Source organism: Piliocolobus tephrosceles, chromosome 12 (assembly GCF_002776525.5).
Source record: "Piliocolobus tephrosceles isolate RC106 chromosome 12, ASM277652v3, whole genome shotgun sequence".
NCBI classification, from domain to species: domain Eukaryota; kingdom Metazoa; phylum Chordata; class Mammalia; order Primates; family Cercopithecidae; genus Piliocolobus; species Piliocolobus tephrosceles.
The window spans coordinates 118756446-118781044 of NC_045445.1; the positions used below are offsets into that span (position 1 = coordinate 118756446).

General features: G+C 38.0%; 1 protein-coding gene across 1 annotated transcript in view; it reads right to left on the reverse strand.

Annotated features, from left to right (window-relative positions):
- IL1RAPL1 (interleukin 1 receptor accessory protein like 1) overlaps positions 1-24599 on the reverse strand; it is a 1416649-nt gene that overhangs the window by 583307 nt on the left and 808743 nt on the right. The window contains exons 4-5 of the mRNA XM_023202962.1: positions 4670-4856; positions 1498-1651 (exon numbers count right to left, since the gene is read on the reverse strand). Coding sequence (XP_023058730.1) covers positions 1498-1651; positions 4670-4856 — 341 coding nt within the window. The remainder of the gene's footprint in view (positions 1-1497; positions 1652-4669; positions 4857-24599) is intronic.

The following is a 24599-nucleotide window of genomic DNA, read 5'->3' on the forward strand; positions in this document are numbered from 1 at the left end:
CCTGGGTTCACGCCATTCTCCTGCCTCAGCCTCCCGAGTGGCTGGGACCACAGGCGCCCACCACCTCGCCCGGCTAATTTTTTGTATTTTTAGTAGAGACGGGGTTTCACCGTGTTAGCCAGGAGGGTCTCGATCTCCTGACCTCGTGATCCGCCCGTCTCGGCCTCCCAAAGTGCTGGGATTACAGGCTTGAGCCACCGCGCCCGGCCTTTTTATGCTTTTCTATGTAAGTTTCACAAGTATGATCATACACAAAAGTCACCAAGAAGAATCTCTCAATAAGAATATGAGAATAATGTTTTTAACTTCTGAATGTTGTTCTTATTATCCCCACTTTTCTCATGAAACCACGTTGTAAGAAATGCACTATAAAGAAAAAAAATGTATGAATGCAATTTTTATGTGACAAAAATGATGCACATTTGGATATAATTCTGCATTTTGCAAATTTATATCATTCATATTACCTTACTTCATTTGAACCTTGCAAAAACCCTATGAAATAAGAACAGCACGTTTTATCATCACCATTTTATACATGAGGAAACTAATATGCTGCAGGTTGTGGAAACTCCACCAACCTACGTGACTAGTGAGTTGTAGATTCATGATTATAGGTAGTGTTCTGAATCTTGTCCCCATGTCCTTCCAACTTAGCAACCAGCTATGAAAATGACTCTATGCACCACGTCTCACATAATTATTCAGTGACTGCACCTGAAGTTATGCTATTTTCAAGTAAATGAGGACACATATGTCAGATTGACAGAGTGATAAATAAATAAAAGAGAAAAGTGCCTTTTCTAATTTGGAGCAAGACAGGAAGACAGAGGTAGATTTCATATATTCTATTTAGCTACTCTAGAAAATGTTTCCAAAAATGATACCATTATAAAATATAAGCATAATTTTTGGAAACCATAAACTCATTTTTATTTCAAGTACTTTCAAAAGCTAAAATTTCCTCTTTTTTTGTTTGTTTTTTTTTTTTTTTTGAGAATTCATCTTCCTCTTGTCCCCCAGACTGGAGTGCAATGGCATGATCTCAGCTCGCTGTAACCTCTGCCTCCCAGGTTCGAGTGATTCTCCTGCCTCAGCCTCCCGAGTAGCTGGGATTACAGCCACCACGCCTGGCTAATTTTTGTATTTTTAGTAGACACAGGGTTTCACCATGTTGGCCAGGCTGGTCTTGAACCCCTGACCTTGTGATTCGCCTGCCTCGGCCTCTCAAAGTGCTGGGATTACAGGCGTGAGCCACCGCGTCTGGCCCAAAAGCTAACATTTCAATAACTCCCTAAACATATTCTCTTTAGCCTTTGAATGGACTTCAGTGGAAGATGATTCAAAAGTAAGGAGGAATAACTTTCACCTATAGGAATCCACTTGCAATTGATTATGTACTTCTTTATAGATTAAAAAAATCAATGTGTAGCATAAAAACTAACTTAAAACAGTAGTTTTATCACTTCCAAGTGAAATATTGAAGACTGTGATTACCTGTAACAGTTAATTCAGTAGTTCTTCTCACAACGAAACCTCCATATTTTAATTCACAGGTGTAATTTCCAATGTCATCTTCTCTGACTTCTCTTATAAGCAGAGTATCTCTTTTGAATACAATACTTGGCCTCCATGTTTTTGTCCTGCACTCCTATATGAAGAATATACAATTTTGGTAGTACATATAGTAATGGAAAAATATAGAACAGTTTTAAATGGCTAAAACAAAAGCTTCTAAAATTACATTTTAAAGGGACTAAAAAGTTTGAAACTAATGCTAAAGAATTTCACTTCTTCTCAGAATCTCTGGGAAATCAATTTGCTTCCTAGAATTTGCCTTCCTAGAATAATATGGCAAGTTGTACTGGTCATTATAAATTTTTGAACCAATGAATACTTCAATCTGAAGATAATTTTTTAAAGAAGTCAATTAACTTCTGAGATTTGTATATCTAAACTACATATGTATTGATTTATTAGACATAAGAATAGAGATATATGCTAAGACTATCCCTGACATCATTTTGGAAACAAATATTTCACATTTGATGGTTGCGAAATCAACCATATTGAAATTGATAACATAAAATACAAACCATATTATTTTATTGGAAAGCAGAAAATTTGCTGTACAAAAGATGGCACCGTTCAATGATTGTACCTGAATTCTATTTCAATATTTGAAACATTTTAGTTTTGCATTTAGTAAAAATTAAATCTTTTCATAGTGTGTGCATGCTATAATCCATGAAAGACACAATCAACATTTATATGCAAGGTCTTTAGAGTTCCAAAAATATCTGTTTTCATTGTTGATAGACTTACCAAATTATGGTCTCTGAATTAAGCTTTGAATTATAATGATGTTGGCTCAGGAGATTTCTGTTTTTGCCAAAACAGAAGTCAATTTCCTATAGCCAGATTTGAAATCAATGGAACGAGGATAAAATAGCTTTAAAACATTTGACACTCTTCAGGGGTAATATTATTTCTAAAAAGTTGTATTGCCAAATCAAATTTTTACAGAACATTATTTTATGTGGCTCAATGCCTTTGGGTAATTGGGGGCAATTTTCCAGTTATTTCAGACCAAAATATACATTGCATATGCCATATTAGTTGTATGACTTGTTGTGATTGCATAAATTTTCCACTGAATGTGTGACATCTATATTTAGCCAGACTAATTGTTTTATACTATTCTACTATAGAAGTAGCCCTTAAATCTCTGCTATTTAGACTATAGGGGCTAATCTTTGACTATGGAAAGATAATCTGAAATTTTATGACTTTTAAATACCACATATACTGCATCCCCACCCACCACTTCACTAGTCTGCATAGCTTAAGGTCAAAATCACTGTGGCAATATTGGCAATATGACTAAAGGACTAGCCACTTTTTAAATTGTGTGTGTGTAGTCTCTCATCTTTCAGCAAATTTTAAGATGCTCTTTACAAAAGGTGAGAAAAGACACACAACTCTTAAACTTATTAGTGAACAACAAAGAAACTGCATATTTAGAAGCTGATGTCACATATGATTACTAAGGAAAAAAAGGGTTTATTTGGAGACTTTGGGTCAAACTCCCCTAATACCACTCCCCCTTGAGGCAATCATCAGGGCTTGCCTCAGAATATGCCTGTGGAAATCAGGCAAACCACAGGGTGGTTTGAGATGTGAGGGTGGTTAAGGATGAGAAATACTCCAACAATTAAAAAAAGAGAAAAAGAAAATTCATTCCACAGTAACAGAAACCAGCGGGACTAATATTTGAGTTCCGTTTAACTTAGTCTAGGACTGAAAATCAAGCAAGGGACAAGTATAAAACAGTTCCCTTGATGTTCTGAACCCACAATTTCACATGATCAAGAATCAAAAGTAAGTCCTACTTAGGAAAAGCATTGCTGTTTTGGAAAAATCTTTTTTAACATTTTTTTTTTTTTTTTTTTTGAGACGGAGTCTCGCTCTGCCGTCCAGGCTGCAGTGCAGTGGCCGGATCTCAGCTCACTGCAAGCTCCGACTCCCGGGTTCACGCCATTCTCCTGCCTCAGCCTTCCGAGTAGCTGGGACTACAGGCGCCCGCCACGTCGCCTGGCTAGTTTTTTTTTGTATTTTTAGTAGAGACGGGGTTTCGCCATGTTAGCCAGGATGGTCTGGATCTCCTGACCTCGTGATCCGCCCGTCTCGGCCTCCCAAAGTGCTGGGATTACAGGCTTGAGCCACCGCGCCCGGCCTTAAAATTGTTAAAGGTTTGCTTCTTGTTTTATTTCTAACAGTTTTTGAATTCATCTTCAGTCTGTCATGAAGGCTCACATTCTGTGTACTGACATTTGTGGATGAAGTTACAAAGAGGCCCAGCTTCTAAAGTCCTACTTACAGTGAGTCGGACAAAGCAAATATTACATAAGGATTCTTTAAACTATGGATAAAATATTCTGCAGGAATGTTCATAGCATCCATACTTTATTTTTTGAGTACATTCAATAACAAAAAGTTCTTTTATGGTACAAATAAGCTTAAAATTATGTTCAAATCTGGAATATCAGTAAACATCAATGATGGTGATAGGAAACTCAGAGGTTCAATTATTCTGTTTAAGTTTAAAGTTTCATCTGGTTTTAGAAGAAAGTTACTTTAATATTATATTTCTGGTGTCATAAAATTTCCTCAGATGTTATTTCTTTAAAATGTTTATGTTTATACATGAAAAAGATTAGAATATGGACAAAATTATGTCCATTAAACAGAATATTCCATGAAAAACTAGTATATGATTTTATCCTGGAAAAAAAATCAAACTTTTTCCTTTTGTTTGGGGACATTTTGAATTACTAATGTGAAGAACCCTGAAAAGACGGTTCAAGGTAATTTAGTTCCTGAAATTATCAACCCAGACCATAATAGACTTGAAAATATTGTCCATGTAAATAAAATATAAACATAAACAGAACAGCTTATTACAGTGGATTATCAATACAAATATCGACTAGAATTTACTAAAGCCATTGGTTAAAAAACACTTAATGACCAGTATAACTTGCTGTATTATTCTAGGAAGGCAAAGCTAAACTATATCGTGCCCATCTAAGTTTTCTATCCAATTTGCCCCAGAATATAAGGCACAATTAATTTGTTAATAGGAAATAGAACCACCCGCAGTCCATACCTTGTACCAAAGGATTTCAGGTTCTCTGGTTGGCAGCAGAAAATCTTCTATGTCACGGCACGAAATTTCCTTGCTTTTGCTAAGTTCAGCTTTTTCAAAATACTTCATCTTGGAATTATAGCAGAGTCCAGTGTCATTTTCACCAACTGTTAGCGAGATGGATACTTTCATGCAGTAAGTGGAGTTTCTGTAACAAAGCAGAATAAATATGGTGACCTGGTGTGAACAAAAAGCAAGTGCTGCCAAGGAAGTGTATTCAATTCGCTTAAAAGAGAAGCGAAAACTTCATTGTTTAACTAATTTTATGGTATCTTGACTTATTCCACAGGGTTCTCTCTTGCTACCCAACTAAACAATACTTGGTCTTGTGAAGGTTACATGTATATTTGTTTTTATTTGCCAGAGAAAAAGTTTTGTTTTACATTCAGGTTCAGTTTTAAAATGTTTAATAGATATTTTGTACCTAGAAAAAAAAATAAAGGAAGATTTAGGTCAAGAATAAAGTCAAGCCTGGGCTTATGCTAAAATTAACAAATTCAATAGAAGTAGAAAACTATAACTGGCCTATTAATCACAGCGAGGTACAGGAATAATGCTGCATACTCTTACACAATATTGGTTGTCATGCTAAGAAGAGTAGTTACTGAGTCTGGGCAGAACACATTCTTGGATAAAAGTATTGCAAAGTTACTATCTTTATCGACCCATATCTATTTGGGTTGGGACCTGGAGTCCGGGTTGTCAGAGCAAAGCATTCTACTGTGTTACATAAGAACAACCCCATCCTGATAGACAGATTCTACAGAATCCAGTCATTAAATAAGCAACTCTTTTTTTCTTTCTGGTACATAAATCAAGTTTATAACTTGGAATAAGTGAGGCTATAAACTTTTTGGAAGGGTTGGGACCAAATGAAGTTTTTTCAGTAAATTGCACTACTTCTACTTGTTTTTTAAGTCTCAGGGCATTCAATGAACACTGATAATGTATCAGGCATGGTGTTGACTAATGAGAAGAAAGAGAGGAATAAAATATTGAATTCAAAGTTTGCTTTAGAACTTCCCATTTGGTAAATAAGTGCCCAACTGCTTATTCATGTACTTGGCCATCAAATTCCTGTGTGTGAGTCTCACTGCTTACCATCTCTACAACACTGGGCAATTTATTTAACTCCTTTGAGTCTCAGGTGGGGTGGAGAGACAGCACCTGTCTGAGCATTAAAAAGGATACTGGATAGAAATCTGCTTGGCCTGTCATAGGTGCTCAGTGATACTATTTCCTCTTTGCATCATGCACAACATCTCCTAAGTCCTCCTCCTTATTCAGCTAACACTTTGACATTTAAGTAGCTCCCTTATTTAGATTATTGCTTTGGTTTAATGCTAATATGACACAGTGAGAATGTCCAGAAGATAGGTAGGCTATTAGGCTTTATATCTGGTAACAAAGAATATTTCCACAAAATTGGATGGTTCTTTATTGAATGTAGACATCTCTAGCTTCCTATAATACCTAGTCTACAAGTAGATGTAAGATACTTAATAGTTGAAATAATTAGCCATTAAACAAAGTTAGTCACAAGTTTGAAAAAAGTCCTGAGCGTGTGTGTTTCAGGAATTTTGCTAGAAAAAGGCACATTCCCTGTCCTGAGGCCCTCACAGTCCAGGGAAAGAGACAAGCAAATAAACAGCTGAAATTCAATATGATAATTTCTATGAAGAGCTATGAACTACCACAGTGGTATCAAAGAAAGAAACAAGAAGGCTCCATAAATGATGATATTTGAACTATCTTACAGACTGAATAAGACTTTTGCAATTTTAAGAAGGGTTATCTGAGGTAACGGTTTGCACAAAGCCTGGAAGGATAACAACGTGCTGTGTTTAAGTAATTGCAAATAATGTGGAGTGACTGGAGTATAAAGGACTTGAGACTGGATAGATGCACAGAAGCAAGACTGAAAATCACATAAGCCACTTAAAAGAGTTTAAACTTTATGCTGAGGAATGATGAACTTTGGATCTTGGAAAGGATTTTCTGATTATAATGGGAAAAATGGGTTTGACTGTAAGGAAGAATAAATGCAATGAGACAAATTAGAAAGCAACTGCATTCATTCAGAAACAAATGGCAGCCTCAATGAAAGCAACACACATTGGGACACAAAAGAGGGATCACGTTCAAAATATATTTAAGACAATGAATCAATATAACAGTGAGGAAGCAAAGGAAAGAGAGAGGCATCCAAGATGATCAAGTGTTTTTCTCAGTTGAGTATATGAAAGGTAGAATCAATCTTTCAGCCTAGAAAACACTGAAAAAGAAACAGCTTTGAGAGAAAAGAGTGTGTTAAATTTTAGCTTGAGCTTCACACCCAAGCGAAAAAGATACCCTCTTTGGGTTTGCCAGCAATACTGCTCATGCATTATTTATTAATTTTACTCCAGCACTGACTAGAGCATGCTCCTTCCAGGCTCATTATAAGATCATTTTTTCAGAAAAAAATAATTATCTAAATTAACCTATTAACTGTTTTAGGGCACATTCAAATGTGCCTTAAGAAGATACTTAGGTTTTGGAATAATACAGATTTGTACAACACCGAATTAAAAAAAAAAAAAAAAACAAAAAAACCAGAAAAGCCTTTTAAAGAAGTAAATCTGTGCATTATAATTTTGAAACTTCCACGTAAATCGTTTAGACACAAGAGTCTTAGATTTCCTTTCTCCTCAAACTATTGATTACTTTTGTTTGCCTGTTGTACTGTATCTCTTTGTGTGGAATACCAGACATTCACACACAGAGAGAGAGGGAGAGAGAGGCAGGGTCAAGTGAAGAGCAAGACTCCAAAGCCCAACCTCATGGGTTCAATCTCAATCACTCATTCAAGCTCTATCACTCATTATTTTTGAAAACTAGGGAAAGTTACTTGGCTCATTTGGCTTCCATTTCCTTATTAGGATAAGGTGAAAGTAATACCAATGACTCCATAGGCTGCTGTGGAAAACGAATACAATAAAACCCATAAAGAACTTAGAACATTGCCTGTCTTCCAGTGATCACTCAGTAAGTGTTAGATCTTATTATCAGCACCGCCTCCTTCATTCCCAGTTTCTTTATATTTCCATTTTGCAGTACAGTCACACAGTGTTTGTTTAACAAATTAGAACATAGTACCATGATGAGGCCTTCAGTTCTTTGGTGTCTAATTAGTGTGAAGCTTAAAAGTCCAGATAAGTCCTTATACTTTTCATTTGAAATATATGAGTGGGTTGAATAAGAATGACTAAAGTTGAAGTAAATATGGACTCCCCACCACAGCCATCACCTCTTTCTCTTCTTTAAATACAAATGTCCCCTAATCTTCAGAAAGTGGCTCCAGATGAGCATCACTTAGGTATTCTTATTTTCCTAACTTTTATTCTTCAGCTCTGTGAGATGAGTGCTGATTTACAACTGTCTGGTAATGTCTGGAACTCCAGACTCTCCAGGATAGCACTATTTTCAAATTACTTTCGATGTTTAATACTTGTTTACTGTTTCTGTTCATCAGGAGGTGATTTAAAAAGCTGAAAATAAAGTAGTATCCAACGAATGCTACAGTCTCATTTACTGAGACGAGCTAACAGGAAACAAGCAACTTGTGACACATTAATAAACATATGATACCCCTGAGGGGGAATTTACACACTCTCAAAGCAAAGAGTGCATTCCGCCATCATCAAACTTGCGACATGACTGCTATGGTTCTCTGCTGTCAGGGAAATAACGTGGAATGGGGTAAATGGGGTAAAGAGAATGCTCCTAAAGGTCTTATGGTAAAACCATTAGCACATATTTACTCAGCTTTTACTGTTTATAACAGATGGGCTGTAGTCTAGGCAAAAACTTAAGCCATGATTGCTGGTTTCAATGTTTATAAAATGACTAGAGAGACAGGACACGCATGTAGGCAGAGAAAACAGAGTTATTTACAATTGAGAGTCAATACCCCACTATCCTTTCTAGAGAAGAAAGAATATTAGTATAGACTTTTAAATAAAGATCTAGTTGTCTCTGGCAAGGGTGACCCTGAGGTCCACACCAGGTACACACACAACATATTGTAGAAACAACTAACATGAAGTTACTTATTTCAATGTCTTAATGTTACAGCAAAGGGATCCAAGGCTGAAAGAAGTCAATGAATTTCTCGAATTCTATTATCTAATTAGTGGTAGAAATGGGGTTAGAACTCACATCTCCTAACTTCTAATTCACTGGTCTCTTCTATATGCTAGGGAAGGTAATCGGTGCTGGGTTAGCATACATAGACTCTATATACCTATGGATGATCATAGATACATAGATATATACATACCATTGTTTAAGATAAAACAAAGTTACCTACCCTTAACCCTTGGTTTTACTTTATTTTATACTCTAAAATAAATGTCTTCTGGACATTAAGGGCTTACATTTTCAAATTTTCTTCAGGACTTTAATGACACAAGTTTTCAAAAAAATCCATGATCTAACTTCATTTTTTTGAAAATTTAGGTCCTTAAAGTCCCCAAAATCTGATAAGTGATATAAGGGAGCAAATGACCTTGAAATAAGGTTTCTTCATATTTTTCTACTATATAAAAGCTATATGTATGTGTGTGTGTGTGTATATATACTATATATATTTACTTCTGAAGCACTGGCTTTGAGTCCCACCTTACAAAGAAGAAATAAAAAAATTTGATTCAGTGAAAATATTGGGAATTCCCAAATATTTTTGAACACAATTAAGAAATCAATAGAAGACACAAAAATAAATTCAAAATAATTACTTCCATTCAGATTCCAGAAGTCAGTATAGCACCCTGAACTCCTCCACAGGTTTCTCAGTACTGTTGTACTTTGAAATAGAAGACAATTCAGAATTGATATGCATGGGAGCTATCGGACTTTTTTTGTTTTTTTGGAGATGGAATTTCGCTCTTGTTGCCCAGGCTGGAGTGCAATGGTGCGATCTCAGCTCACTGAAACCTCCGCCTAATGGGTTCAAGCGATTTTCCAGCCTCGGTCTCCGGAGTAGCTGGGATTACAGGCACATGCTACCACTCCAGGATAATTTTTGTATTTTTTGTAGAGACAGGGTTTCACCATGTTGATCAGGCTGGTCTCAAACTCCTGATCTCAGCTGATCTACCTGCCTCAGCCTCCCAAAGTGCTGGGATTACAGGTGTGAGCCACTGTGCCTGGTCGCTATCAGAGATTTTAAAATTGATTTTTAAAAGGATGACTACATTGCATAACTATAGATCAAAGTGCAGAAATTTGGGTAGTGCAGGAAGAAGGTAAAAAAGGAAAACGTGTGGATAGGGAAATTTTGCATATAACTGATTTACTGATAAAGGATATTAAAAACCGTGTTATGTGATAACCTTAGTATAGCACAGTTTTAATTATTCTGTAATCACACGCCCTATGCACGGTAATGTGTAGAGTTTGGTATCTATCTCTTACTCTAGAAGAATTACCAGTGGCATGACTGTAAAATGTATCCTCTAACAGGATCACTAAACACATGACCTCTATATTCTGCTAATTCTCAAGGCCCTAAAGGAAATACCATTTTTATAATGTTTGGCAATCTTTTCGTACTTCCTGAAGTAGTGTGTAAGAAAGCCAGGGATTTGATTAACGTTTTTAAAGGATTAAGTTGTTCTATGCCTCTGTGTTTTATATGGTCTACTCTAACATTCATTGGTCATTTTTCAAGTCATGATCTTTCCTTTTTGTAAGAATGAAGGCACATAATATTTTTCAAGTGTCATAAGCCTTTGGCACTGAAAAGCAGCACAGAGTGGCAGCAGATCTGAAGGTTCAGTGACCACAGACCTGAGCAGAAGTGAACTGTCTGGAAGGCAGCTTCTCAACCAGAAATTTGACCATCGTGTCTAATCATTAGTTGTAAACATAAAGTGTTAGGAATGAAAAACTGTCAAGGTTAGATTGCGGAAGGGGTATCTTAGAGCTTTTTAAACCTTAAATATACTTTGATAGTTTATCTCTAATCTTAAAGCATTCCATTTTTTTCCCTTTTTTATTGTTCTGTCAGTCTTTATGGTAATGCCTGAAGCTATGCATGCGATCCTCTCTTATATCTTATCTTTCTTAAACACACTACGTTTGTAGCTACTGACACTAAATGAGAGATTTGTTTGGATTAGTTTTTCTTTTCAGAAGAGCTTTGGAGGACCTATTGATTTAACCCTGGTTGAAATCAGCCCTTGGTGAAAAGATTAGAATGAGACCATCGAGCAGATGCTTAAAACGTAAAAACACCAGTTTACAGCCTTCTCATTTGAAATTCTTTTTTAAACATTTTGTTGAACTGGTAAATTGAACTCCACCTACAGTGTTTTGCTACCTGTAAATTCAAGATAATTGTCTTCTCTTTTTTGGTAAAAAGTGATCAATACAATTTTCCTATTTTTATTTTTCTAACCTATTATTCCTGGAATATTAGAGTTGAGAAGGCCTAGGCATATAAAATTCGAGTCCAGTATTTCTCTGTCTGAGTAATTCTTGGGCATGAACATTTTCAAACTTCACCTCTGTAGATTCCAAGAGTAAGGGAAAATATAAGAGGGAGAAGAAGTAAAAACCATGTCAGTGAGGGAAACTGAGGCCCAGGACATGGGTTCAAGATTACACACATTACATAACATTACATATAATTTCTTTAGGGGCCTATGGTGGCTGATTTCTTCGATCTGTATCCGTTTCAATCTTTTTTTTTTTTTTTTGAGACGGACTCTTGCTCTGTAGCCCAGGCTGGAGTGCAGTGGTGCAAGGTTGGCTCACTGCTACTTCCACCTCCCCGGTTCAGGAGATTCTCCTGCCTCAGTCTCCTGAGTAGCTGAGACTACAGGCACCCGCCACCACACCCAGCTAATATTTTGTATTTTTAGTAGAGACGGGCTTTCACTGTGTTACCCAGGCTGGTCTTGATCTCCTGACCTCGTGATCCGCCCGCCTCGGCCTCCCAAAGTGCTGGAGTTACAGGCGTGAGCCACTGCGCCTGGCTCCCGTTTTAACATTTTTATTTGCTACGTAACAATCACAATTTTTTTTTAAGATGGAGTCTTCCTTGAACTGTCGCCCAGGCTGGAGTGCAGTGCGCGATCTCGGCTCACTGCAACCTCTGCCTCCCGGGTTCACACCATTCTCCTGCCTCAGCCTCCTGAGTAGCTAGGACTACAGGCACCCGCCACCATGCCCGGCTATTTTTTTTTTTTTTTTTGTATTTTTTGTATTTTTAGTACAGACGGGGTTTCACCATGTTAGCCAGGATGGTCTCCATCTCCTGACTTCGTGATCCACCTGCCTCGGCCTTCCAAAATGCTGCGATTACAGGCATAAGCCACTGTGCCCGGCCCACAATCACAATTTTTAATTACAGTATCTATCCTCATTTTGCTACATCCACTATTAATATGTGTGCTTCTCATAATATGTAAAATATGGAAGTAAGCTGTATGCTGTTTGAATTCTTAGAGGCACATTTTTTTTTTAACTGAGGTAAAATTCATGCAACATAAAATGAACCATTAACTATTTTGAAGTTTATAATTAAGTGGCATTTAATACATTGATAATGTTTTGAAACGCTCACCTCTATCTAGTTCTAAAACTAGAAAACCTAGTACCCATTAGCAATTACTCTTCTCTTTTCTCTCCCTACAATAACTGGAAACCACCCATCTGCTTTCTGTCTCTATGGATCTGCTTATTCTGGATATTTCATATAAATGTCATTATATAAATGTAGCCTTTTGTGTCTGGCTTCTTTTACTTAGCATAATGCTTTCAAGGTTCATCCATGCTGTAGTATGCATCAGTACTTCATTTCTTTCTTTTGGCGGAACATTAGCCCATTGTGTGATACACCAAATTCCATGTATCCAATCACAAGCTTATTGGACATTTGGGTTTGTTTTCACATTTTCGCTACTGTGAATAATGCTGCTATGAACACACATGTACAAATATTTAAGTCCCTGCTTTTAATTATTTTGGGTATATATCTAGAATTTGAATTGCTGGGTCATATGGTTTAACTTTTTGAGGGACCAGGAATATTTCCTTTGTTAATTTCTTAAACTCTTTCTCCTTTTCCGAACATTTCAGTTTCTGTTGACACATGGATAGGAATTCAATAAAGGAATTTGTTCAGTGATGACCTGTTGAGGATAAAGACTTCAAAGGTCTAATGATGTCCTTAAGTGCCTAGTACAGTACCAGGCATTTAGGAGGTACTCTCAATAGATAATATATTAAATATATAAATGAATGAACTATTATCTAATAGCTACAAAGTTCTGACTGCTTTTTTTTTTTTTTTGGCTTAACCTTTCTAAATAACTCCCACCTAAACCCAACCATACGAGTTTTTTGTCACCTTTCATTTTCTTGAGTTTTGAAATAACACATACTTCTTTTTCTTTGCTTTTCTTTTTTTTTTTTTTTCCCAGACACACTCTTGCTCTTTCGCCCAGGCTGGAGTGCAGTGGCATGATTTCGGCTCACTGAAACCTCCACCTCCTACGTTCAAGCGATTATCGTGCCTCAGCCTCCCGAATAGCTGGGACTACAGGCGCCTGCCACCACGCCTGGCTAATTTTTGAATTTTCAGTAGAGGCAGGGTTTCACCATGTTGGCTAGGCTGGTCTCAAACTCCTGACCTTAAATGATCTACCCACCTTGGCCTCCCGAAGTGCTGGGATTACAGACGTGAGCCACTGCGCCCAGCCATAAATAACACGTATTACTTGATAGCATATACAGCAAACAGATGTGTCTTCCATGAACACAAAAAATTAAAATAGAGTTGTAAAGATACTCTGCACTGAATAGCTACATACAATCACCTGATGCTCTCCTTATTTCATCCTACACACAACAGGCCTTCTTCTAACCATAGTAGACATTCTTGATGTGAAAGACAAGGGATAGGGAAGATAAATGTGTGAGTCACATTTGGGTAAGTTGCACATCACTTTTTGTTCTCCAAGCTTTACAAAGGCAGCTTTTTCTAAGGTGTTCATAATATTTACCATGACTCATGATCAGAGTTTCATATAAAAAGTGACATCTTTGGCCGGGCGCGGTGGCTCAAGCCTGTAATCCCAGCACTTTGGGAGGCCGAGACGGGTGGATCACGCGGTCAGGAGATCGAGACCATCCTGGCTAACACGGTGAAACCCCGTCTCTACTAAAAAAAAAAAAAAAAAAAAAAAATACAAAAAAATAGCCGGGCGTGGTGACGGGCGCCTGTAGTCCCAGCTACTCGGGAGGCTGAGGCAGGAGAATAGCGGGAACCCGGGAGGCGGAGCTTGCAGTGAGCTGAGATCCGGCCACTGCACTCCAGCCTGGGCGACAGAGCGAGACTCTGTCTCCAAAAAAAAAAAAAAAAAAAAAAAAAAAAAAAAAAAGTGACATCTCTGAACTCAGAACATTTAGAAATGGGTCCATATTCTGAAGACACACAGATAGAACAGAACAGACTATCTGCATCTGGACAAACAAGATATTCTTCATCTATAAAAGGTCTAGAGAAAATGAAAATGCAAGCCAGAAGTGCTCCCTGAAGAAGAGAATCACAAGCACTTCCCTCAAATTACATGTTCACAGCACCTGCTTGATGCTCTAATTTGAAGGCACCACATGAGATTTTACCTGACTTTCTTCACCACTTCCTAATTTCATATTTTTCAACTCCTTCATCCCCTTTTTACCTCCTCTTCCCCTGTCATGGTTTGAGATAGTTTCATTCTATGTATATGCAGCATGTCATCCCTTAAACTTCCAGTTCAAAAAGGATGTTGTTTGATAAGAACAAATAAAACAAAAAGAAAGCACTAAGCCCACCTATGGCCTTGCAATGTAATATAAGACTAAATACATGATATCATTTATTAAAGAATTGAATACAACTCTCACTGACTGAGCATTTAAAATTCATTCACGGCTGGGCAGGGTGGTTCACGTCTCTAATCCCAGCAATTTGGGAGGCTCATGTGGGTAGATAGCTTGAGCCCAGGAGTTCAAAACCAGCCTGGGCAACATGGCAAAACGCCACCTCTACAAAAAATAGAAAAATTAGCCAGACGTGGTGGTGGTGTGCCTGTAGTCCAAGATACTTGGGAGGCTGAGGTAGGAGGATCACCTGAGCCTTGGAGGCAGAGGTTGCAGTGAGCCAAGATCACACGATTGCACTCCAGCCTGGGTGACAGAGTGAGATCTTGTCTCAAAAAAAAAAAAAAAAAAAAAAATTCACTCAATCAGCACAACACATTTATTGAGCAATGGCTATATCCTGGCCTGGCCAGGGATAAAGCAGTGAATAAACAGGGTACTTGATTTTATGGAGTTTATATCCTACTGAGAGGCAAATTAGGGGAGGAGGAAACATTGTATAGAAAGTTTTACCTTTCAATACCACCTCACACACACTGGGATGGGTATTATCAGAAAATAAAAAGTGTAGGCCAGGCACGGTGGCTCACGCCTATAATCCCAGCACTTTGGGAGGCCATCGCAGGTGGATCACGAGGTCAGGAGTTCAAGATCAGCCTGGCCAAGATGGTGAAACCCCGTCTCTACTAAAAACACAAAAATTAACCAGGCCTGGTGGTGGGCGCCTGTAATCCCAGCTACTCAGGAGGCTGAGGCAAAGAATTACTTGAACCTGGGAGGCACAAGTTGCAGTGAGCCAATATCGTGCCACTGCACTGCAGCCTGGGCAACAGAGTGAGATTCTGTCTCAAAAAATAATAATTAAAAAAAAAATTTTTTTAAAAAGTGTGTTGGAGGGTAGACAATAAGTATTGGCGAGGAGTGGAGAAATGAGAACCCTTGTGTATTACTGGTAGAATGTAAACTCATGCAGCCACTGTAGAAAACAGTTTTGCAGTTCCTCAAAATGTTAAATATAGAATATCCAACAATACCTCTCCTAGGTATACACACAAAATAACTGAAAAAAAAATTAGTACACCAATATTCATAGCACCATTACTCGCAATAGCCAAAAGGTGGAAACAATTCAAATGTCCATCAACAAATGAAAAGATTAAAAAGTGTGATGTATATATATATATATATATAATAGAAATGTTATTCAGCCTTAAAAAGCAATGACATTCTGATACATGATACAACATGGATGAAACCCGAGAACATTAGGCTAAGTGAAATCAGTCAGTCACAAAAGGATAAATATTGTATGATTAAACTTATCTGAGGTTCCTAGGATAAGTAAATTCATAGAAACACAAAGTAGAGTAGAGGTTACCAGGAGCTGGTGGGAGGAAGGAATGGGAAGTTAGTGTTTCATGGGTAAAGAATTTCTTTTTCTTTCTTTTTTTTTTTTTTTTTGAGACGGAGTCTCGCTCTATTGCCCAGGCTGGAGTGCAAATGGCACGATCTTGGCTCGGCGCAACCTCCACCTCCCGGGTTCAAGCGATTCTCCTGCCTCAGCCTTCCGAGTAGCTGGGATTACATGCACCCGCCACCATGCCTGGCTAATTTTGTATTTTTAGTAGAGATGGGGTTTCTCTATATTGGTAAGGCTGTTCTCGAACTCCCGACCTAAGGTGATTCACCTGCCTCAGCCTCCCAAAGTGCTGGGATTACAGGCGTGAGCCACCGCGCCCATGGGTAAAGAATTTCTATCTTGGATGATGGAAAATTTTGGAAATAGATAGTGGTGATGGTTGCACAACATTCTGAATGTAATCATTACCACTAGTTTTATAATTAAAAATGATTCAAATGATCATTTGTGTGGTATTTTATTACAACTTAAAAAAATTAGAATGGTATACTTTAAATGGGTGAAATATAACAATATATGAATTATATTTCATTTAAGCCATCATTTCAAAAAGATTTAAAGCATTATCTCATTTCATTGCCCTCTATGTAATCCGATTTAACCCTCTCACTCTAAATTCCATTTCTATGTTGTGTCTCCTTTATTTGTATCTCCAGCTCTGAACTCTAGATTTATATATTCAAATATCTATTTGTTATGCCTTTTTGAAATCTTAAAAAGTTACTTCATTTATTTGTGACATATACTAAACCATCCACCCAATTGCTGAAGCAAAATAGCTGAACGTCCTTTGAAACATCACAGGCTTACCCCAATGGAACTAGCGGGAGTTGAATGAGGGAGTTCCATAAACTCAATAGTTAAGATAGATAATATTTCAATGCAACATTTAACATTTAAATTAATGCAAAAATAATCCACAAGAACAATACATCTCATGTTTTTTATACACTCAGTTTTATATTTATAGTTATCCTCTCAGTTATTACTAACTGGTCTTTTCTTTGCCTTCTTTCTTTATATTGGTATATATTTTCTCCTCCATAACATTGTAAGAGTCTTGCATGAGGGGGTCTTATCTGCCTTAACACTTTATCCCATACGTAGTTTTTCTCAATTTCCCAGTTTCTCCTCACAAATGGCGCTGGTGATGCATTTTTACAAGAGGGGATCTATCCTTTCAGTTTCTGGGTTCTGGTAACACCACTTCTTTCTTCTCTTTGTCCCTTCATATATAGGGGTGCTAGTGGTTTCCTAATGTCGCTAACCTCTGGGTCATTTCAGCTCTTCTAGCATATTGATATCCCGTTTCCCACGTTACATTTCTTCTACTGAACTATCTGGAATGAATTTGCTTTAACTGACTAGGTCCTGGCCAATACAGTAGCTTAGGGAACAAATAGTCTAAGTGTTTAATCCACATTATATCTAAATTCCTAGAGGTCTCCCATGAGGTAAAAGAAAAAGATAAATTATATAGTTGTACATTTGCAAATATTACAAATAACACTGCTCAAACATGGTAAATGTAATAAGGTACTTTTCCAGCTTCCTTTCTATGATCAAAGCCTCTTATTTATGTCTCTAAAACCAAAAACAGGAAAAAAGGAAAAAGCGGAATTAAACTGTGAATTAATAGAATTTAAAAGCAGAGTTAGGTTTTTGGGGGAGGTAACTTTTTTATTCTATACGATTTAGACACATTTCACAGTTGGTTTCCTTTCCATTCCTTTATAGACAATTTTAATATCAGTTCAAGGCCATGCAATTTTCAGATATTTCTTGCTAGAATGGAAAGCCATTAATCTGAATTACCTATTATTCATTAAAATAACGAATGGTTTGAACACCAGCAACCTAATAACTTTACTCGGCAATAACCAGTCATTTTTGGAAAAAGAAAATGGCCTAATGACTTGTATTTTTTTGTAAACATAAACATGCTCAGAATATGACATCATATGAAGGATTCACGCCAACAGAGACAATACAAAAATAAAACACTTTACATTTCAGTTGTCAGAATGTAATACCATAGAGTTATGTTAGAGGTATGATTAAAAGTGTTAGAAGTAAAACACAAGTGGGTCCAATCTTTATCCAAATGTGACAATGAATATAAGAAGAGGATATTTTCACAGGGAGAGGAATTTATTTGCAAGTTGTGTGACTATGAACAAGTAACATCTTCCTTGAACTTCAGCACCAGATCATAGAACTCTAAGGATACTTAACCTCATAGAGTTATTGTGAGAAGTAAATAGCATCCTGGTGTGAATGTATTTTGTAATGGACAAACTGCTACACAATAGGTATTATTCCTGTTACTGTTATTTGCAGTAATGGATTAGCCACTCAGATTATGGTCAACTTCACTACATTTCTTGAATCTTCTCAGGCTCAATGCTGTTGCACATACCCTTCATTATTCAAAATATATCAGCACGGGCTAAATATGAAATTTATATCAAGGTCACCACTTTTTAGAAAGCTTAATCTGCTTTTCAGCAGCACCTCATAAAAGAGATAAATCACATAACTTTTCCTATTTAATCTCCTTATCCTACTGTGAATGCAGCTCTCTTCCTTTTTCTGTTCTCCAGATCCAACTTTTTCATTTTTATAGAAAGATTCAGTATGAATAGAACACCCTTTCTGTGAGTGAAGTCTCATACATTTCAAATTCAGTTAATCTTGTCTCATAGTATTGCCTGAAAGAGCTGGAGTTGACAGAGGCATCAAGTGGAAGGCATTCCTAGATGCAGCAGTACAGAAATAAATACATAAATACATGAATGAATGAATGAATGAATGAATGAATGAATGAATAAATAAAGCAGCAATGAGGGCTTATCTGTTATTAGCTGTGCTCTTTTTTCTGAGTTTCAGATGGATGAAACACCAAGAGGATTCTAGAACTAGATAGCTAAATATCTGTGGATGTCAACAACTGTGTACATGGAACAGACATTTTGAAATTCACTATTTTTAGAAATATGGGTCATATGAAAAACACTGATTGCCTAGCCGTAGGGGAAGTGGAATAATGACACTGGAGGTTTTGCAACAGTCAGCTGTCAAAACTCCTTTTCTGTCAATACTATAAGATTATTTCTCATGTTCTTCCCATAGGAAACAAGCGTAACAAAGAATTGAAATGGCTTTACTGTGTCCATGATTTTCAGTTAAAATATCTGCCTCTTCCTTAAAAGTACATTATGATAATAGCAAGAAAATAGAGAACATGTATGTATTATTGCCGTTTTACCCAATTATATTCAGTCTTATCTGAATGTCAAGTTTTCCGAAATTATTCATCACATGCATGTGAAGAATATCTCAATGATTAACTAGACATCATTTCCTTCAGTGCTTTCCTAAAGCTCCAATTTATGCAACAGCATTGTAATCATGCCCACTCTCAAAACCCTTCTGTTCACTAGTCTATTAAATACAACTGTAACTGACTACCTTGGTGGCTAATTTACAAAAGCTGTTACAATGTTTCTGGATTTCTTTCACTAATATGGATTTATTTGGAATCAAAATTATATTAAGTATTGCTGTATAATTTGACTTTGTAGTTACTGATGTCATTGTCTACCATTTATTGTGTCTATAATGTACAAAGCACATAAGGTGAGTAAATATATATATATATTTTGTAACAGTCTTGCTCTGTCACCCAGGCCGTAGTGCAGTGGCACAATCATGGTCACCGCAGCCTCGACCTTCCTGGTTCAAGTGATCCTTCTGTCTCAGTCTCCTGAGTAGTTGGGACTGCAGGAATGTGCCACCACATCTGGATAAGTTTTTTTAATTTTCTGTGGAGGTGGTGTCTCTCCATGTCACCCAAACTGTTACTGAACTCCAGGGCTCAAGAGATCCTCCTGCCTCAGTGTCCCGAGTAGCTGGGACTACCGGTGCATGCCAGCATGTCCAGCTAATTTTTTTAAAATTTTATTTTTTGTAGAGATGAGGTCTCCCTCTGTTGCTCGGGCTGGTCTCTAATTCCAGGGATCCAGCAATCCTCCCACCTCGACCTCCCAAAGTGCTGGGGTTATAGGGATGTGCTACCTCACCTAGCCAACTCATTAATTTGAATAGTGGCTTTGGGTATGTTACTTTTTCATTTATCACATAAAAATCTCCATGAAAGCTTATGTCATTTCCAAAAATTTCAAAATTACATTATTGATGACATCATTATTTATGCTGTATTTACCTGGTCTATTATTGCATTATTGAGAGATTTTACATAAAGCTATTAATTTTTTGTATGCATGTGTGTGTCCTCTATTTCAACCTGTAACTTACTTCTTTCTCAACATTAATAAAAACTCTTCAGGGTAGTCTAAGCTACTCTCTTTACTTTCTCAACACAGACTCATCTGTGTTTCTGCTATGTTCTGATTTTTCTCCACTATTTCACAGAAAATGTTGTTACTAAGGCTATCAAAAACCTAATTTTCAACAATTACATGGTTTCAATAGTTTCACTGGCTCAACAGTTATCTGGCTTGAGCAGTCTATGGCATTCAATACTATTTACTCCCATTCTTCTTGAAATTTTATTAGTAAGCGTATTCCTGATTGTTCTGTGCCTCTATTCATTCTCCTCTTTCTTTATAAATGCTAGAATTTTCCTAGGATTTTGGCCTTGCTACCCATTTCCTCTTGAATGCTCTCATGTTACCAAGTGATACTTGGACTGTAGTAGTGCTGCCCCACTGATGAGTAACACTGGGTGCAGGTGGTGTACAAATTATTTTTAAAAGGTTTAAAAAGTAGTAGATTTTTTAATGACACTATAGGTCAGTGGTGAGAAATTCCCATTTACGCAGCCCAGCCACCCTAAGAAACCTGAAGGCAAAAATCCTATTCCTAGTTTCTTTGTTATCCATAGGAATTGGACTAATAAAAGCCCTCAACAATGGCTAGGTGCAGTGGCTCACACCTATAATCCCAGCACTTTGGGAGGCTGAGGCGGCTGGATCACCTGAGGTCAGGAGTTCGAGACTAGCCTCACCAACATGGAGAAAACCCGTCTCTACTAAAAATACAAAATAAGCAGGGCATGGCGACGCATGCCAGTAATCCCAGCTACTCGGGAGGCTGAGGCAGGAGAATCGCTTGAACCCGGGAGGCGGAGGTTGTGGTAAGCCGAGATCATGTCATTGCACTCCAGCCTGGGCAGCAAGAGCAAAACTGCATCTCAAAAACAAACAAACAAAATAACATAAAACAAACCCTCAACAGCATTTCAGGGTGTCTGTTTCCCCACACCATTAGCTAACATGATAAGCTATGAAATGTTCTGATCTTAGTAATCTAGTAGGAGAGAAAAAAAAAAAAAGAATGGTCTTTTAGAACAAAATTCTGTCATTCATGGTAACATGAATGAGCCTGGAGTACATTAAGTGAAATAGGTCAGGCACAGAAAGACAAATACCACTTGTATTTGTCTCACTCACATTTGGAAGCTAAAAAATACATCTCATAGAAGTAAAGAGTAGAATAGTGGTGACCAGAGGCAGGGAAGGGTAGGGAAGGGAGAGGGATAGCCAAAGGATGGTTAACAGATAAAAAAATACAGTGAGGAAGTGGCACAAGATGGCTTACTAGACACAGCTAGAAAGCACTGTTCCCACCAAGAGGGACCAAAATGTTAAGGAAAGCAACGTAATTTGAATATATCTTTGAAGAGAAAAATGCCAAGAGTGGATGGAAATGTGATGCAGGCACTGAGGCTGAAGAGAGAGGAATCTGGGAACTGTGTACAGGGTACCTGAACGTTACGGCTAGTGTTCGGCTCCAAATGGCTCCTGGGAAAGGGATGAGTAAAGGAACTGTGGGACTGCCCACTTTCACTGTGAACCTCTGGGATCCTAGCTACAGGGGATTCCATGTTCCCCAAAGACATTTGAGCTGGCAGGGGAATCTACCCAGAGAGTAGGCAGAGATAAGGCTTCAGCCGGTGTAAAGCCAGGAGCCTTTCTGCGTGGAAGAGCTACAGCAGGGCATGACCTTAGGTAGGTGCCCAACCCACAGGGCTCCCCATTTTCCTCTGAGAATCTCTAGACCCAACTGACTGCCAGGCCAGGATAAAGGAGGGCTGGCTTTCCTGCAGGACTAGGGTATGTCTACTTTGCAGGCTCTCCTACCCACAAGCCCTTCCCAGAGCCTCTGCCTGGGTACCCCCCTTCCCCACATAGGAACATGTACAGGGCACAGCCTATGTTGTCCAGTCTGGATGCTTTGCTCCACCTGAGTATGTTCCCAGCAGCCTGGGAGCACTTCAGATTTCCCAGTGCACCCAGAAACCAACCCTGAACATCAAGAGGATGGAGCTGCGAGCCAGTCCTGGTGCCCCAGGGCTGTGGTACACAGTTCAGGAATGCTACGCTGAGATCTGTATGCGACACTCTAGTGGGGGAGGAGCCCACTCTCACAGCACTGAAAGGGGTGAAACACATGGGTTCATGGACTGGCATGGGAGCGAGGCATGCCTCCCTGTGCATGGCCAGTCTAGAAAGGGAGTAGCCTATCTCCATGTTATAGCCTCTGCCCAAGGGAGACCCATGGCCCATAACACCTAACAAAATAAATGTGAGCATGGTGGAAGTAATCAGAGGGGTTTCCTAAGACCCAGGAGCAGGCCTGGTGAGGAAGTCATCTCTTCTCCCCCCTACACCATAAAGCATGACTGCAAATGCAAGGAAATACACAGGAGCTGCACAGCTGAGTAAGAGCCTATCTACTGACCATTATTCCCATGCACCATCTACAGAATTGAAGCCCAAACTACAGCACCAAAAACATTTTGCGAATATATCCCCCTGTGAAACAAACCAGGGGCAAGAACTGAGCCATAAATAAAGACACTATGCAGAGCCTTGACCCTCAGAAAACACGCAGAAACAGAGACAACCAACTATACCTAACTTACACCACAGACAGAAGAACACTAGTCCTCCCAGATGAGAAAGAATCAGTGCAATAACTGTGGCAACTTAAAAAGCCAGAATATCCTCTTACTTCCAGATGAGCAAACCAGCTCCCCAGCAATGCTTCTTAAACAGTCTGACATGATTAAATGACAGACATAAAATTCAGAACCTGGCTGGCAAGGAAGCTCATTGAGATTCAGGAGACAGTTGAAACCCAATCCAAGGAAGCTAATGAATCAAGTAAAATCATGCAAGAACTGAAAGATAAAATAACCATTTTAAGAAAAAATCAAACTCAACTTCTAGAGCTGAAAAATTACTAGATGAATTTTATAATAAACTCAGAAGTATTACTAGCAGCATAGACCAAACTAAGAAAAGAATCTCAGAGCTCAAATAATTGTTCTTTGAATCAACCCAATCAGACAAAAATAAAGAAAAAATAATAATTTAAAAAAAAAAAAAAAAAAACACCTCAAAGAAATAGGGGATTATGTGCAGTGGCCAAATCTATGACCCATATGGCATTCCTGAGAGAGAAGGAAAGAGAATAAGCACCTTAAAAATATATTTGAGGATACAGTTCACAAAAAATTTCTTAATCTCACTAGAGAAGTTGACATGCAAATTCAGGAAATACAAGGAACTCCGGCTAGATACTACACAAGATGACCATCCCCAAGGCACATAGTCATCAGATTCACAAAGGTCAATGCCTCATAAGAGGTCCTTAAGGGACTGCTAGACATGAAATTGAAAGAACAACACTTGCTACCATAAAAAACACACTTAAGTACATAGCCCACAGACACTAAAAAGCAACTATGCAATCAGGTCTACATAACAACCAGCTAACAACACGATGACAGGATCAAAATCTCATCTATCAATACTAACCCCAAATGTAAATAGGCTAAAGTCCCACTTAAAAGACATGGAGTGGCAAGCTGGATACGAATAAAAGACTCAATGATCTTCCGTTTTCAGGAGACCCATCTTTACTATAATGACACCCACAGACTCAAAGTAAAGGGATTGAGAAAGAGCTACCATGCAAACAGAAAACAAAAGAGAGTGGGAGTCATCATTCTTATATTAGATAAAACAGATTTTAAACCAATAACAATAAAGAAGAACAAAGAAGGGCATTACATAATGATAACAGTTACACTCCAACAAGAAGCCTTAACGATCCTTAATATACATGCACCCAACATTGGAGCACCCAGATTCATAAAACATGTTCTTTTTGACCTACAAAAAGACTGAGACAACTACACAATAATAATGGGAGATGTCAATACCCACTGAAAGCAGGGGGATAAACAGATCATCAAGGCTCATACTTCACACTCAACCAATTGAACCTAATAGACATCTACAGAACACTCCATCCAACAACCATAGACTATACATTCTTCTCATCTATACATGAAGCATATTCTAAGATAAACCACATGCTTAGTCATAAAGCAAGTCTCAGTAAATTCAAAACAATCAACATCATGTCAGGCATACTCTCAGACCACAGTACAATAAAAATAGAAATCCGTATCAAGAAGGTCTCTCAAAACTACACAAATAAGCAGGGCACAGTGGCTGACAC